The sequence below is a fragment of the Eptatretus burgeri genome, chromosome 1 (genome assembly GCF_056783735.1).
Source record: "Eptatretus burgeri isolate ZD-2024b chromosome 1, Ebu_testis_v1, whole genome shotgun sequence".
NCBI lineage: Eukaryota > Metazoa > Chordata > Myxini > Myxiniformes > Myxinidae > Eptatretus > Eptatretus burgeri.
Window position 1 is genome coordinate 38,417,189 of NC_140961.1, and position 17,949 is coordinate 38,435,137.

General features: G+C 42.8%; 1 protein-coding gene and 1 pseudogene across 2 annotated transcripts in view; both read left to right on the plus strand.

Annotated features, from left to right (window-relative positions):
- ARFGEF3 (ARFGEF family member 3) overlaps positions 1-17,949 on the plus strand; it is a 175,899-nt gene that overhangs the window by 130,007 nt on the left and 27,943 nt on the right. For both annotated transcript variants that reach the window (XM_085879999.1, XM_085880010.1), the window contains exons 29-33: positions 4,541-4,717; positions 6,729-6,843; positions 14,484-14,586; positions 17,187-17,318; positions 17,440-17,564. In XM_085879999.1, coding sequence (XP_085736125.1) covers positions 4,541-4,717; positions 6,729-6,843; positions 14,484-14,586; positions 17,187-17,318; positions 17,440-17,564 — 652 coding nt within the window. The remainder of the gene's footprint in view (positions 1-4,540; positions 4,718-6,728; positions 6,844-14,483; positions 14,587-17,186; positions 17,319-17,439; positions 17,565-17,949) is intronic.
- Positions 16,799-16,939, plus strand: LOC147034282 (signal recognition particle RNA; annotated as a pseudogene).

Here is a 17,949-nt window from a genome sequence, read left to right on the forward strand (position 1 = left end):
GCTGGGAGAATGCTGTGAACGTTCTGTAAATACCGCGGTGCAGTCTATACACTGAGTGAATTGAATCTGAATTGGTCACCTCTTTCCTCCATTAATTTTTCAATGACTTTCTGCTTTGGCTTCTTAATCTGTTATATCCTTGAAATAAGGATCCAAGATCACCAAGGAAAGTTTCCAGACTTTGCCGTCTGCAGCCAAGCTGTGTTTGTCAGTAAAGTCTGATTTATTTTTTTAATTTGATTTTCTTTTTTTATATACGCAGGCCTTGGGTCTGCCTGGCTGAGAACTCATTGAAATGTTACTGATGCTGGTTGTACAAAGAGCATTTCATTTTGTGTCGACTGAATGTTCTCTTTAAATCGGACGCTTGTCAGCAGAGCAGACTGCTGAATTCTCTCATTCATAATGTTTAAATCGGAAGTGAAAGAAGCTTTAAATTCCTGTCAATGCAAATAACCTTGCTTGATGAGCAGCCATTTAATCATGTATTTTCATCTGATAAACCTTTGGCCTAAATCTGTTCATCATGGCAATGAATACTTCATAATTACCCCGTGCATGCGGATTGAAAAGCAAGCGGGGTGAAGCAATTTGTTCATTTCTGTCCGTCTTATCAGTTTATGATCATCAGTTTACGATTGAGGAGCAAACTTATTTCGATATTTTGAATGCGAATCGGAACACGGATCGGAAGACCAATCGGAAGACCAAATTTGACGTAATTTGGCTTTGAAGCTGTCCCAATCACACGTGTGTAGACAGGAGTGAGATAAATTTTTTTCGTCTGTTTGCATGCCTGGCAGACAAACAAAATTGAAAATCATTCCAAACAGGAAACTGACTGTTTTTAAGGTGTCATAAAGGAAAGAAACAACAGACACGGATAATGAATGTTACATGTTAGATCGGGTGGTGTAATAGCCGCAAGGAAAATTGTCGTAAAACCTGGATTTTTTTTATTTATACGCCTTTAAGCCTTTATTTAAATCGAATTATATACCTGAACACTGTAAAAAACAAATTGCCTTCATAATACTTCCAAGAACCATGCTATGTATCGATATACTGTGCAGCATTCGAGGGTGCGGCATGTGTTTTGGGTTAATGAAGATGCTGCCGTAATGGCTATGTACGATCATCTCCATCAACTCGTCTCTATCGTCGCCATCATCAACATTGCCATCGCGTTGTTGGATAAAGTTTAAAAAAATCATTATTATTAAAGGTAAGTTTCATGATCTTAACTCTCAAGAAAATAAACTTTATTTTATGTTCTTCATTCAGGAAAATAAGCCTGGTGTTGCCTGAATGGTTAAAGTGGTTGGCTTAAGATCCTTAGGGTCTTGAGTTCAGCCCGTCGTGCATTTAAATGACACCAGGTGGGTTGGCTCAACCTGTCATCCTTCCGAGGTTAGCAAAATGAGCACCAGCTTACTGGAAACAGGGGAACCTTGCATCAGCAGCACAGCCACACTCCCTTCAATGATGCAACCTGCAACCACAGGCCGCATGTGAAATAGTCATAATAATAAGTTTATTTTATGTTATTAATAACTTTTTATTCATGAAAATAAGTAGCACAATAACAATGCACAAACATGTTAATTAAAGGTACAGTTTGGACAAATTTTCACTTTGAAGTCCCTATCCCTATTTTCCCTATAGTCCGTCCTTCCTGGTATGTACACCCCAAAGTTTGTGGATCTGTGGTTCATGGGTGTTTTCAAGAATGGAACCCCTGCAAACGTTAAGGCCCTAAATTTATAATTGAATTGAATTTAACACTGCGTGGGGAATCGTACTCCATGAATTCTGTCGTTCAAATGTATCAAGAAGTACCATATGTTTTTTTTGGCAAACAAGTCGAGACCTTTTTTTTTAACCTAAAAGTCTGGGCTCTGACTTGAATTCAGAATCGACTTATCTATGGTTTAAGACATTAAATTGAATAATTGAAAAAAAACTTGCGAAGTGTGATATTAATCACAGTACAGCAAGTTTTCCATTTAATGTCGGATGCATTCCTAGAAAGTGTGACGTTAAGCAAAACGACGTCATGCTGTAATGGGGGGATGTGTTCCCATGCCATATGTTTGGTCTCCCTTACATAACCTTAACTTCACTTAACTATATATTCGAGACAAATATTAAAGAAATTGATAAAGAACAAATGAAATACATAAATGGACAATGAAATGAACAGTTACAGAAGTACTCACCAAAATGTAGGACTGAGGTTGCTTGTCGGGACAGGAGAGGTGCAGGTGCAGAGTGGAGGAGTTACAGGGAGGGAGAGGCATGCCTTCGTTTTTTGGATGGACTGCTCGAATAATTTGTTGGCTGGAAAGGCAAATGGGAGATTAGCCTGGAGTGATATGATGCTCCCCTCACCCTGATCAGACTTTCGGGTGAGTCACGTGGTGAATTTGGAGTGGAGAAGTCCTCACCAAGGTGCCATGAGATGGCAGGCTCTGAGAAATACAATACAGAATTGCTATACTGATATTGAGTCATTATGCGGTGTACTTTAGTGAACTGTGGTCAGATCAATCGTGTTGAAACAGTGCTCAGTGATTTAAGTTCTTTCATGGATCAAAATGTGCTTTTATTACAGCTAGTACACCCAGTCCCTATGGGAGTGGCAGTAAGGGTCATGTTATTATCTTCTCTGGGGTATATAGATTGCACTAAATCTAGGCTCGGGCCTCAAGAACGTCGGGTTTCCTCCCTTTCAGTTTAGTGTTAAACAACAGTAGTGACTGTCCATCTAACCACCATGAAAAGCTAATCATACGTGTTTGAGGTTTATATGATTTTTTTTACTTCTGGTCGGGGTGCCGCACAGAACGCCACGATAAGCTATTTATACACGTTAACCGTCTGTCCAAGGAAGAAAAACCCCTTGGGGAGATGGAATATTATTATGATTAATATTGTTTTGTAATAACATTAATATTATGCTATTGTCATTGGCGTTGTTATTGCGTCCACCACCGAAGATGGACTGAGGATATGTTTTCACCCATCTATCTTTCTGTCTGAAGCAGAATATCTCAAAAGATTGTGGACGGATTCGGATGAAGCATGGTGGATTGGTTTAGTGTGACAAGAAATAATTAATTCGATTTTGGTGAAGAGCCATATGTGTATCCGAGAATTTAAAAAGTGATTCTTCACCATTGAGAGATGGGGCCAAAAACGACACATGGCATGATGTTTCAAAAAGTTGAAACAAAACGAGGTCGTTGAGTTAGGTAGGTGACATGAACAAGACGATTAGATTTTGGTTCAGGTCCAGATGCATATCTGGCTTATCAGTGGGATAGAAAACGTAAACTGTACAGCCTGGCGGAGGTATGCGCTCTACCGAATGGTTGTAGTTGTTGATGGAACATACCCCTGGTTTGCTTCAAATTTCTTTCAATAGCTACTCCTTAAAAAAAAAAACGAACAGTAGCAACTGTTTAAAAAGGTAATCATACATTGGAAAGAATTGACAAAATAGTTTGTGGTCATAATAATTTTGACTTATTTATATACACCTTCACGTGGAGTTCATCCAAGGCGGAAATTCCCCTTGGGGAAGGAACCGAGTTAAGTCGCTGCAACCTCCATCGTGTGACCTTAGTTCCACTGGTAAGTTTGGTTGAGATTCGATAAATATCGACCGAATGTATGGCGGTTAGACAGACAGACAGACAGACAGACAGACACCAAATTGCATACTTGAATATGATAAGTGTCTGGTGTTCATGTTTATTAAGGAGTCGTGAACTGTGATAAAATGCAATGTGCTGTGAGCCAGTTCTGATAATGATTCTGTCTCCTGTTTTAAATACCCTACCTCTATGTGATAACAAACATGTTGAAAAACTATTTGCATTCCTCGTTTATCCGACAGGTCGTCCCACAAAGTAATTCAAATCATAAATACAAAACAGCTCAAAAATAATCATGAATGGAAGTACTGGCGGCAGTGATGCGTTGACAGAGTCAGGGAGGAATTAACAGCTCTGTTGTTCTGAATGACAGTTTTGCTAACGACGCTAGTTGATCGAGCTTAGTCTTGTACTCCAAATCGACTTATCTATGAATGAAGGAAAGAAAAATGTGGGAATTTGCCAATTAGCCAAACAGCTTGTACTCATATCGACTTGTCGGCCATAAAATACGGTAATTGTTTTCTTTCACATGATGCTCCATTTGGCATTTTACAGTCAAATCAAGTGCGATAGTCATGACCAAAGATCTGTTGCGCTTTCATAGACCATAAGTACAGGATATCTGAAAAGAATGCAGTGGCTTGCCAAGTGATCACATTACAATGTAAATTTATTTAACATTATTTGCTCAGGTTGAGCATGACTTGTGCAATGTAACCAAAATTATCAGTTGCTCTGTTATCTGTTTTTGTCTTTTCCATCTTCCTCAAGAGTGGTGATTTCTGAAGTATCCCCAGGCTCATGACTGTTATTCCAGGCATTCAACTGGTGATTTAACATTGTTCGTATGTTGTTGTTTTTTTTTTTTCCACACGCAGGCCCGAGGTTCGCTGTCCATGCAGTCGGACACCTGCTGCTTCCTGTCATGACTACCTGGCTTGCCCGTAGCCATGGTGATGCGGCCTACTGGGAAGGTGCGGCAGGAAACTTCCGACATGCGCTGGGCCTTTGCTGTGAGCTTGCAGGAGAATTTGTTCACAACTTCACACAGCATGGTGGGTACAGAGCATATGATTGACTATTTTGCTGTGACTGTAGTATGTCTTAAGCTGTACAGTGAGACATTCTAGATTTTTTTTTTTAATATTTACACTGTTTCAGTTAAATATTATGATATAACTGATACGACGCCCAGAATGACGCTACGGTGTATCCCAAGTGAACGGTGTCATTTATATGTTGTTCTGGACATGGATTCTCGGGTGTGATGCTCAATTGGGGTTTATATCCCGTGTGCGAAGCAAAAAGCACACTGTCTGTCTGTCTATCTGTCCTTCTTTGGTTCACTCTGTCTGTCTCCAATGTCAGTTTATGATCGAGGAACAACATAATTTATGTTGAATCTTTGGTTTTGAACACAAATTGGAGAATGGATCGGAACACTAACCCATAGTTTTGCAGTACTTTGGCTCTGAATTCATCCTGATCGTACATGCGCAAAGAGGAGTGAGATAATGTTTTTTACTGTCTGCCTGTCTGGCAGTCAAACGAAATTGAAAAATCATTCCAAACAAGAAACTCACTGTTTTTAAGGATGTCATAAAGGACACAAAGCCTGGTGTTTACTTAGCGGTTAAGGTGGCTGGCTTGGGACCCAAGGGTCCTGAGTTTGAGCCCCTGTGTACGTACCGTTGAAGTAACACCAGGTGGGGTTGACTCAGCCTGTCGTCCTTCCGAGGTCGGCGAAATGAGTACCATTGTACTTGGGTAATAACCATTCAGGGTAACCTGCATCGGGTCGGAGTGGCGACCCGTGCAGGACTGTACTCCTTGCCAATGGAACTGCCTCGGCAGCCCTATGCGCCTTCACGGCACGAAAGGAATGGTATTATTGTTATTATCATAAAGGACACAAACAACAAGCGTAAAGAACTATTGTGACGTGTTAAATAAGGTGATGTAAACAATGCGATAGCAGTAAGCTCCCGAAAATTTTTTTTTCTATTTCTAAAATCTTTAGTTGATTTCAGTTACTGTCCATCCATCCATCCATTGGGACCGTACTCTGTGCAGAGCGTTGGTGCTGCCTAAGCAGTCCCCTGGGCTATTGGGCACAATCCTAGACGGGTCGCCACTCCGACACAGTATACTCAAATAGCTCAATCATCCCAGCAAGCTGGTTCTCATTTTGCCGACCTCAGAAGGATTACAGGCTGAGTCAACCCCACCTGGTATTAAAATAAATGGAAAGTGGGATTTGAACTCAGGACCCTCGAGTCCCAAGCCCACCATCCATTCATCCATCAGGACCAGACTCTGTGCAGAGCATTGGTGCTGCCTCAGCAGTCTCCTTGGCTATTGGGCACAATCCTGGATGGGTCGCCACTCCGACACAGGATACCAGCATGCTGTCACTCATTTAGCCGACCTCAGAAGGATGACAGGCAGACTCAACCCCACCTGGTATTAATTCAACAGCTGAGTGGGATTTGAACTCAGGATCCTAGGATCCCAAGCCCACCACCCTAACCATTAAGCCAACACCAGGCATAATTACTGCCGGACCCTGCTATTCGTGGATTCGCATTTCGTGGATTTGCTGTTCCCAGGCCCCGCATATTTGCGGTTTATAAAATGTAACCTGCTTCAACATTCGCAGCCCTATACTTCGTGGATTCGTGATTTTTTTCATGTTTTCGCGGTTTTTCGTGGGCATATTCGTGGTTTTTCACGGGATTTTTGATTTTTCCTGAATGAATCATGAACCACCGGGAACCTATCCACCCTTTTTCCATTGACACAATGCCCCGCTATTTGCGGATTCACTATTCGCGGCATTTTCCAGGAACATATCCCCCGCGAATAGCGGGGTCCGACAGTATTATATATACTGTACTTGAACATTGAAGAGCACAATTCACCTTATTGGCACTTTCATAAACCTTTCGTTTCGTTAATACTTGTACAGAATATCACGGCATTTTACATCGTCTCGACAAATCAAATTTGCTGCTCACAGACTCCAGGTTGTACATTTCTAGCTTGATGCTCACTGTCTGGATGCAGAACTTGGCTGGGAGGGTCTCTTATGCTCCATGCTTCGAGAGCTTTTTCACCTGCTCGTCTCCTGCATATCTGAACCAGCGGAGGCCATATCAAGGGTTGGCTGCTCGTGTGTACAGTCAGTACCAACAATCATGTCTTCTCAGTACATAACTAACTTTTACATGCAATGCTCCTTGAGTACTGGTCTCTCAGAACTTCTTAAACCTCGCAATAGCTTTGGATGTTGACACAAGGAATGACTACATATGATATTGATGGTAACTGTAAAATGATGAACTGATAAAGAAAACTTGAATTTTTTTTCACAATGTTGAAGGCCAATGGAAGAGCTGAAATGTAAATCAAAATGTTCGCAACAAGGTCAGGTTTTTCAAAATTAGAGGTCGAGTAAGTTCCACCACTTGAAGTGGAGGGAAATATTGAGTTGTTCTTCCTTTGCTAGAAGCACTTTCACATTTGCTTTTTGCATTTGAATTGCTTGGTTTTGCCCTGAATGACCCAATAATTCCGCCAGATTTGACCTGCCCATTAGGCTGTTTGTAAAGGGTGAAAAGAAACTCCTCGCTGTATCGACCCTAATGCCCATAGTTTTCCAGACCAAGATGGGAAGGAGCGTGGTCCCCCTCTGGTAACTTCCCCTGAGATTTCCTCCCACCCTCTCCTTGTCTTGATTTCCTCACCAGGGTTTGGAGGTCTTATGGCTGAGGGTCGGCCCGGAAGATGCCCACCTGGATACGTAACTAATATTAGAGCCATTTTTCTGTCACATATACAGATAACTGGGCTCGATGTGATACCTTAGCTGCAGTGCCTGGAAGCATTTGCACCACACTGTTAACACATGCTAATGGACACTGATTGACCGAGTGTCCATTTTACATCTTCCTCATTGAAGCTGAGTCGATGGGGTTAACACTTGGCCATCGCAGACAGGTCAGTGGTCTCTCTGTCTTATACCGCCTCCTTTCTGGTCTTGCATCCTCTGCTCTTTCCATCCTTTGCTAACCCAAATCTAAAACTGACCAAGACCATGAGACTTACCAATTTTAGAGGATGTTGATGTGGGTCTTGTACAATCATGTATGGCGATTATGTGGGAGATTTGATCTGGAGGTGAATTCCGATGATCACTCAGTTCAAATGAAGATAATTGTAATATTTCATGCTGTGCGTTCCATTTCCTGATTGCAGTTCTTTCCTCAAAAGCTATGATTTTCATACACATGACTAAGAAATTTCTCAACTCTGATTTCATATTTTATTTTGCAGTTCAAAAGTTATTGCCTTATTATTTTTGTACTTGTATTTTGGGGGAAAAAAACGACACCAAAAGAATGTTGTGTCTTGATCTATTGTGAGTATACCATTCATTATCCCCAGGCTTGAAAAAAACATGTGGGGGGAGGGGGGTTGTTTTAATCGGCTCTGTCTGTCAGTGTCCGTCATGCTATTTCTTCCCAAACGGTTCTGCAGAAATTGAGCAAACTTGGTAATTATGATCAATACATGGCAAGAAGACATGAGAGCAGTATCATTATTGGCTCTGCCCCCTGGGGTGAGGTCAAAAAGGTCAAATACAAAAAAATGCAATTACACGGATAACTCCATGACGCGGCGGGTCGCTAACCGACCGTGGACGCCAATAACTCAACTACGTGACTAAAGGTCCTCCATCTAAGGTTTATCCGGTTACCTAAAAATAATCACGTGACCTAATTACCGGGGGACATGCCCTCGGTACGCCTTGTCCGAACCAGATTACCTGACCGGATCAGATGCAGCCGAGCGACACTGCCAATAAATGTACCGACTAAAAGAACGGATTGTTTGGAATAAAGTCCCGGCTAGGCTAGGATACGGACCATGCTGTATTAATGAAAGAAAAGAGATTAATGATTAATTAATTAAGATTAATTAATTAAGAGATTAATGAAAGGCAAGAGGCAGGCGGAGAAGGTGGGTGGGTGGAGCCAGCGGCGAGGGAGTGGAGATGCCAGAGAAGGTGGAGGTCGTGAGCGAGTGGGCGGAGTGGCAGACAGGACTTGCGAAGCAGCAGGCATATGCAGAGATCGATCCAAGGCCAGGCAAAGAGGATGAGGACGACCACGATGATGACGGACGGCTTCGCGATCCATCCTTTCTAGGCCCTCCATTGCAGGGCGGGGCGCCGCCCCAAAGTGATGCGTCGGCACCCGCATTGGGCGCTCCCATTGGGCCCTGGCCACCACGCGGCCCGGCCGCCACGACCGGAAGCGCCCTCATTTTACATCCGCCTAGACATCACTGAGCTGTGGAATTGTCTCGCTCCGAACCCCACTATATGAATCGCCTTGCACTGAACTCCCGGGCCATGCTCCGGCGACTGGCCGAGGGCCGCGTTGGCCCCACATGCCCGCTCAGGCGCGCTGTGGTTGGCGCTGATCAATGCGCTTGCTTCGTCCGGACGCAATGCAGCCCGAGCGATCCGGGCCGTACAGCATCCCTCTGCTTGGTGGCGGCTGCATTGAGTCAAAGGTGCGGGAGGATGTCGGCCATCTGCGGGAGGTATTGGTGGCCATGGTGGTGAGTGAAGATCGATGAGAAGATGCCGTTTTGAACCAGCGTGCAGACCCGAACAAAGATGTGCGCTACTCATGCCCCATACAGTGTGATGGTAAATATCACGGAGCTGCGTGCGGTTCCGCTATCGTGCATGCGGTTATTTATCACAATGGTGATCCTCACAGGCGGCTGCTTGAGCACGGTGCCTGCCCTGATCTGTGTCATGGATTGAAGGAAAGGATTGTATATAATTATTAGGGTTGAAAAGAGCACACCACATTTGTCCTGTACAGCGTTTGGATTTTATGTATGGTTCGACTATTCCCTGAGACACCGTATCTTGCCGCAGAGGATTTTTCCATTGTGTAGTTGATGCTTCTTCTGGCCTCTGCGAGGACACATTCTTATCGTGGAGGATGTTGCTGTGGTTTTCACAGGCGGCTGTCTGGGTGTGGTGCCTGCTTGGATTTATTTCAGGAGTAAGAGGAAAATAGTTGGAGTGAAGATAGAGATATAATCAGACCCAACTACGAGATCCACACAACGCACTTCATCCAGTTTGACCCATTAGACATGAGGGAAAGGTCTAACTGCACGTATATTAATGAAATAAAACATCCGTTGAAGACAAATTCTTCGATATCCCCCACCATAGTAAATGAGGATGAACAAACTTATATTCCCTAAGCGTGTGCAATATGTATGTGCAGTTTCCCCTTGATCTGACCAGCCGTTCTGGAGAAGATGTTTGAAGGTTTTAGGGTAAATTCAATATGGCCACCAAACCATGTGACCTATCAATTAGAAATTAACAAACTTCTGAAAGGATGTCTTGGGGAAAGTGTATGTGAAATTTTGCCTCAATCTGTCCAGCCGTTCTGGAGAAGAAGATTTTTAAAATTTATTAATTTTCAATCCAAGATGGCTGACAAACCATGTGACCTATGACATAAATTTACATTCTGCCTCCAATCCTCCAGTGGAATACGTGTTTGAAGTTTCGTGTTAATCGGATGAGGTGTGTTTTTCTATCCAAGATGGCTGCCAAACCATGTGACTTGTGATGTCATAATTTTTACTATGTATGCAGACATGATGGAAGATGATAGTTGCAAATTTTTGCTTCGTTAGGTTATGTGATTCCAGAGAAAACATTATTTAATATTTTTCTTGAATCCAACATGGCTGCCAAACCATGTGACCTATCAATTAGAAAATATCAAAAGGCACCAGTTCACCACTTGCTTGATATGTGTACCATATTTCGTAAATATATCTTGAGGGGATTTGTAGTTAAGCTCCGGAAATGAAATGTGACGGACGGACGAACGGAACCCATTTCTATATCCTCCGGTCAACTTCGTTGGTTGGCAGGGGATAATAACTATCTGGAGACCACTGTATGTTGGATGTCATTGCTTTAGAGGCATGCGGTTTCCAGAACCGCAACAATATATAACATTCTCGAAATGAAACTGTGTACGGTGGCCTGCAAAAGTATTCACTCCCGCCAAAGTTTTCACATTTTGGTGCCACTTGACCTTATTTAATGATACTTTCAAATCAAATTTAATATATGGAGTCTTCACAAACTACTCCAAAGTGATGAAGCCCAAAAATGCTGAAAAATGTGAATATGTTTGATTCACAGAGAAAATCAGATGATTCTCAGTTGCATTATAAGTATTCAACCCCTTTGGATAATTATCCCCCGCCAACCAACGAAGTTGGCCGGAGGATATAGAAATGGGTTCCGTCTGTCCATCCGTCCGTCACATTTCGTTTACAAATGCTTAACGTTTACAAATTCGTTTACAAAGAGCTTAACTACAAATCCTCTCAAGATATATTTACGAAATTTGGTACACATATCAAGCAAGTGGTGAACTGGTGCCTTTTGATATTTTCTAAATGATAGGTCACATGGTTTGGCAGCCATGTTGGATTCAAGAAAAATATTAAATAATGTTTTCTCTGGAATCACATAACCGAATGAAGCGAAAATATGCAACTATCATCTTCCATCTTGTCTGCATACATAGTAAAAATTATGACGTCACAAGTCACATGGTTTGGCGGCCATCTTGGATAGAAAAACACCTCATCCGATTAACACGAAACTTCACACACATATTCCACTGGAGGATTGGAGGCAGAATATAAATTTATAATGTCATAGGTCACATGGTTTGTCAGCCATCTTGGATTGAAAATGAATAAATTTTAAAAATCTTCTTCTCCAGAGCGGCTAGACAGATTGAGGCAAAATTTCACATACACTTTCCCCAAGACATCCTTTCAGAAGTTTGTTCATTTCTAATTGATAGGTCACATGGTTTGGTGGCCATATTGAATATACCCTAAAACCTTCAAACATCTTCTCCAGAACGGCTGGTCAGATCAAGGGGAAACTTCACATACATATTGCACATGCTTAGGGAATATAAGTTTGTTAATCCTCATTTACTATGGCGGGGGATATCAAAGACTTTGTCTTCAACGGATGCTATTATTAACCTTAAATCACTTCAGGAGCAAATTTTTTGTTTGAATGATTACAAAATAAATGTAATCAGTTTCACCTGTATTTAATTAGTGGTTTAACTTAAAAATTACGCTCACCCACTTATCCAAGGAGTTTTAAGGTGCAACTCACTTGGTCAACCAACAAGGCAAGCATGAACACTAAGGAGCTTTCCAAAAAATTCAGACATAAAGTGGTGGAGAAGCACCATTCAGGAGAGGATTATAAGAAGATTTCAAAGTCACTCATTATCCCTTTGAACTCCATCATGAAGAACTGGAAGATGTATCATACAAACCAGGCTCAACCCAGATCAGGTCAGCCATCCATACTGAGCAGATGGGCAATGAGGAAACTGGTTTTGAATGTCACTGTAAATCCAACAATGACTTTGAAGGATCTGCAAGGCTCCATGTCCGAGATGTGGGTCCGTGTTCATCAATCAACAATATCCCGTTCCCTTCACAAAGCTGACCTCTATGGACAGGTGGCAAGAAAGAAGCCATTACTCAAAAAGACTCATCTAAAAGCTCGTATGGAGTTTCTGAAAAAGCATCTTAATGATACTGCAGGTATGTGGCGAAACGTTTTGTGGTCAGACCAGACAAAAATTGAACTTTTTGGTCGAAATTCAAACGTTACATCTGGTGCAAGCTTAACACTGCACATCACCTTGGTCAAAACCATCCCAGCTGTCAAGCATGGTGGTATCAGCATCATGTTAAGGTGCTGCTTTTCACCAGCAGGGACTGGCATGCTTGTCTGGATGGAAGGGACAATGGATGGTGCAAAGTGCAGGAGTAGCCTTGATGATAACCTGCTCAAGTCAGCCATGAATCTGAAACTGAGTAGGAAATTCACATTTCAGTAGTACAATGATACGAAGCACAAAGTTAAAGCCACACTGGAGTGGCTGAATAAGAAGAAATTAAATGTTCCTGAGTGGCCCAGTCAAAGTCCTGACTTGAACCCAATTGAACATTTATGGCGAGACTTGAAGATTGCAGTTCATTGACGATCCCCATCAAACTTAGCAGAACAAGAGCAATTTTCACATGAAGAATGGGTAAGGATTTCACCATCTCACTGTACAAATCTGGGAAATATTGACCCAAAAACACGCAAAGCACTTATTGCTGTAAAAGGTGCTTCCACCAAGTCCTGACCTAAGGAACTGAATACTTTTGTAACCAGTGAATTTTGATTTGTCCATGTTTCTTGCAGGTTTCCTGACATGTAACCTCCTTCAACTATAACAGTGTTTAGTTTGATCTCAATTATGAATAAAATAATTAATTTAGAAAAATAGTTTCTTCATTCGTCATAATTCATCTAAATGTGGCATTATTGGTAGGGGGTTGAATACTTTTGCAGGCCACTGTTTCTGCAATCAAAATTGGGGGGGGGGGGGACGCTTGAGATATGTGACGATTTTTGGGGATCTGACCCCCGGTTCATGCCCCAGGGGTGGGGACTTAGGGTCACAGTGGTCAAATCAGAAGATTGTTTTTTTTTTATAAGTCAAATTTGATATCGAGTCTAATGATGGAACATTTTGCCATCTTTCAACTTTACTTTCGGTGGGAAGCATGGAGATTTTCTCTGGTACACCATCGACTTCACTCTAGTGTCACTGTTTGAACTGTATGACCTTTGTGGCCAGGTGTCACTTCATTTCCCCCACTGTGATTGTCCTATTATCTCCCATTTTTCTTTGGGTATGTCAAAATCGGGATTCTGAAAGTCAAGTTGCAGTGCCTTGGGGAGATGACCTTTAGCTACTACTTTGGAGGTGGTGTATAACAAGTTAGATTTGGTGGCATCTTCTCTGATTGTAGATGTCAAAACGTACCTGAGGGTGTTGCAAATGAGCCTCATTTGCTTCTTATGGGACAGAATATGTCACAGCTTATTTGACATTGAGCCCGAGCTCGGCAGAGACTGGGGAATTCGTCATGATCCCAAGCAGGGTGTTTCCCTTGCAGGTGATCCTCTGCCTCTTGTGTTTTGGGGCAAGCCCTTACCTTTCTCGGAAACATGCTCCCCTGGCAGCCTCCCTCTGGCTCATTAGCCTCTGTCAAATTAGAGATTAATGGTCAGTCGTTAAAAGCGATTGCATCATCCACTCTGTGACCTCTATACCAGCATCTGAACGAACAGTCAAGACATTTCGAGCATCGCGAGGTCTCACCGTGTTGTGTATTGGGGAGACTGTGTGCAACGACATTGGAGACAGGCCACACTCCTGCTGGGAGCGAATGTGCACCTTAGAGAATTACAAACTGATAATATAAAAATGACCGTTTTTACAGCCATTTTCCCCTGCTGTGCAGGGGTTTGGCTTTTTCTTGAGGCAATGTTTTTTATGGCCGGATGCCCTTCCTGACGCCAACCCTGGTCGCCTCTTACGACACACAGGGATATGGTACACCTATTCTAACCGGGGCATACACCGGGACCAGTACACTGGTACTCATTTCGACGACCTCGGAAGGATGACAGGCTGAGTCAACCCCCTGGTGTTAATTCAGCAGCCAACGGGGCTTGAACTCAGGACCCTTGGATCCCAAGCCACCACCCTAACCACTAAGCCAACACCAGGCCTAGAATTACAAACTGATAATGCTTATAAATGCCTCTTGAATTGTCTCGTCATCTGCCTGTATTTTGACCCCTGTAATGTGTTGCAGTTACATATTGGTTGTCGCCGGCCCAGCCTTTTCTGAGGACATGTGGCGTCTTGCCACGGAAGCACTTCAGCAGGCTTTCTCTGCAACACTTGAACCCCTGAAGGTCTGGGGCACACATTTTTATTGAATTATTATACAAATTGCTGAAAAAATTTGTGACAACTTTTCATGATGGAAGAATGGCCCATTGTCTCTGAGCTAAACCCCTTTATTTCTGGTGCAATCAAAAAAATCTATCCGATGAATTTCCAGCAAGGGTCTATTGTATTGGGGATGCAAGTCATTGTTCATCAATAATGTCAGCCAGCAGTATTATTGTGATGTGTTGATGTTAAATTATGTGGTGGTAATTGCTGCAGTTGGACCAAAAAACTTGTATTCCTCTTTCATTGGACTTTGAGCTGGAAAAGTTTGTAAACATGCCTCAGACATGGATTCCATTCAGTGTCTATACTGTATATCTACATATGGGCCGGCAGGATAGCCTAGACTAGAGGTACGTACACTCGCCTTGAAGCTGTCTAGTGTCGAAGCTGTTTGAATGTCGACCTAACTATAAACTATCATCCTGGTGTTTCGCAGCCAAGGCGATGCATCGTTGTGTGTGCCGTCCATTGGATGGACGTTAAACAGGCGCGCCATCTGCCGGCATTAGTTGATGGATGGTCAAGATCACACGGTGTCCTTCATGAAGAGTAGGCGAGCTCTCGCTGGCACCTTGGCCAAATTACAAATTCCTGCTCTAACCTACCAGAGATATTGCATCAGTGGCACTGCTGTGCCCCCAGCAAATGATGTTACCTGCAGCCACATGCTTCATACGAAAGCAGAAGACATGCATATCTTTTCCGATATAGACCTTTCGTGGTGAGGGGAATAAATCACGCCGGACAAAGACGCGCCATTACCTGTAATCCACCGCACACAAATGCGATTTTGGTTCTTCAACTTCATTGCTGTCTCTTATCACCGATCCCAATGGGTGTTTTCTCTCGTTGATCTGAAAATGTCATATTTTTATCAACACTGAAAGAACAAGCTCCCATTGCTGAGTTTGTTTCTAACAGGGTGCTTTCCTTGAGTGATTCTCTTTGTGATGAGTATGATGACCTGGTCATGCTTTAATTGTTGTTCATGGGCTTCCATTGTATGGGAAATTAATCGGTATGTTCTCCATTCACGTTTTCCTGAAATGTTGAATCATCTACACTCGCTCCCCCTTTTGCACCCAATATCCCTTGTCGGTTAATGTAGAAACTTGATTTTGTTTGTTAGGGACATATTAGTTTGTCTTTTTTCTTTTTTTTTTGACAGTACTTTGTTCCAAAAATGCACTGGAAATCCAATTTGTGGGTCAGTACGACTTGTACATGTCTCGTTAACTTGGTATGTCAAATTGCGTCGCACTTTTTATCCTCCCACTCTCTCATGAATATTTACCTTTTCTCCCACACTGCGCTCTTTCTCATCACCACATCAACATCACTCGATTATCCATCAGTTAAAGTTTTTAGATCTCTCAAAATTCTTCTCAAAACACACATCTGATATATCAAGTTATTTCCAATTATGTTCTCCTGCATTACTTCTCGAAACCTCTTCTTTGGTGTTGGTGTGGTCCTCAAGTGGAGGTACTGTGGAGTCCACCACGCTACCGCCACTAATTTGGTTGAACTAGTAATAACAACTTCCTTTGGGGGGGGGCGAGAGGATTTGTTTTCAGAATTGGCATCATTGTCTACCCTCAATTCCCCCTCCCTTCGGCAGGGATCGGCAGGTAAAAATGAAGAGATTGCTCAACAACTGCTCATGATCTGACCCTGGGTATCCCAAGCACTAATGCAAACTTTGGTTAGCTTTCCAATGGTACTATTTCTGTTATTCTTTCCAATGGAGCCACTACATTAAAGGTCGAGGTCTTGCTTCTTATTCGTGTGACGGGTGGGCGTGTCTGCTTTTTCGTAAGATTAACACCCATTCCCTCTGAGAACGAAAAATGGTGTCAATACCCGTTCCCTCCGGTAGTGGTCAGTGTTTAAACCATTTGCACTATTAGTATTATAGTATTATCTGTGTACAGGCAAAAATTGCAAATAGACTCCCCATTCTTTCCGGAGGCCCCATTCTTGCCAGGGGGGTGGGGGGGGGTGAGTGGTGAATTACTTTGTACCCATGGCCTGACCCAGGGAACCCCAAGCACATGTGCAAACTTTGGTGGAAATTGGCCCAGCTCTTTTTGATTCTATAATATACATACATACATACATACATACATACATACATACATACATACATACATACATACATACATACAAACCGGGCGTAGTGGCGTGCGCCTGTAATCCGGCTACTCGGAGGCTTGGGTTGGAGGATCGCTTGAGGACGGGAACTCTGCGCTGGGCCGTGCTATGAGAGGGTGTATGGCAGCCCGGAATCATGGCGAAACCCAACCCTTATCCCTGTGTCGTAAGAGGCGACCAGGGTTGCGTCAGGAAGGGCATCCGGCGTAAAACCTGTGCCAAATCAGTATGCGGATCATAACGGATGATCCGCTGTGGCGACCCCTAACAGGAGCAGCCGAAAGACGAACAACAACATACATACATACATACATACATACATCCATACATACATTTCCCTTATTTTAGTATGATAGAAATGCTGTGAGTTTTCTCAATATTTGAACTTTGCATGTTGTGGCAGGATCTACTGGCCTGTTTCTCTAGTGATGAGAATGGCACAAGAAATGAGGGCTATGAAGTTAAAGTGGCCGCACCGCGCTTGGGTGCTGCATCAGAGGTGGATTCCTGGCGTGTACGTGCCATGGCACAACAGGTACGTGATCGTGGTTTGATTGAACGAGATTTAATGCAAGAAACACAGTTTGTTCTTGATTCAGGTTGAAAACCTGACTTGATAGAACCAAAAGTGGACAGGAAGTGTTTTTGGGGTCCAGGTATTCGCACTGGATGGTGGAACTGCTGGAAGGGACAGCTTGGACCATTCGCTGTCCTGCGTTTTCATCCTTGAGCTGCCAGCTGATGGACACCAAACTTGTGGCACCGAGGGTGCCGTAAAAAGGTCAGGCTTGCGTAGTTAAGCAAATATAACAAATGTCGAGAATCGCCAACCTTGTTGTAACCTCACGAAAACTGAACAGGCCAACTCTTTGAGCTGTTTATTGAAGGACTAGAATCCAGGTGCTGAATGTTTGGTTCCATAACTCATTTGATCCAGTTTTTTTACTAAAACCATTTGCAAAAGAGAAAAAGGTACAAAGTTGAAAGGGTGAATTTATACATGAAAGTAACTTTTTCTTTCCCCACAGACAGAGATTAAAAAAAAATTTAATCCATGATATGGCTATTGTAACTTCGTAGAAGACCATGAAACAGGTACTGTAGTTTAACCACAATGACAAAGTGTTCCCCTCAGCAGTTAATGCAAAATAGCAGCCCCCTTAACT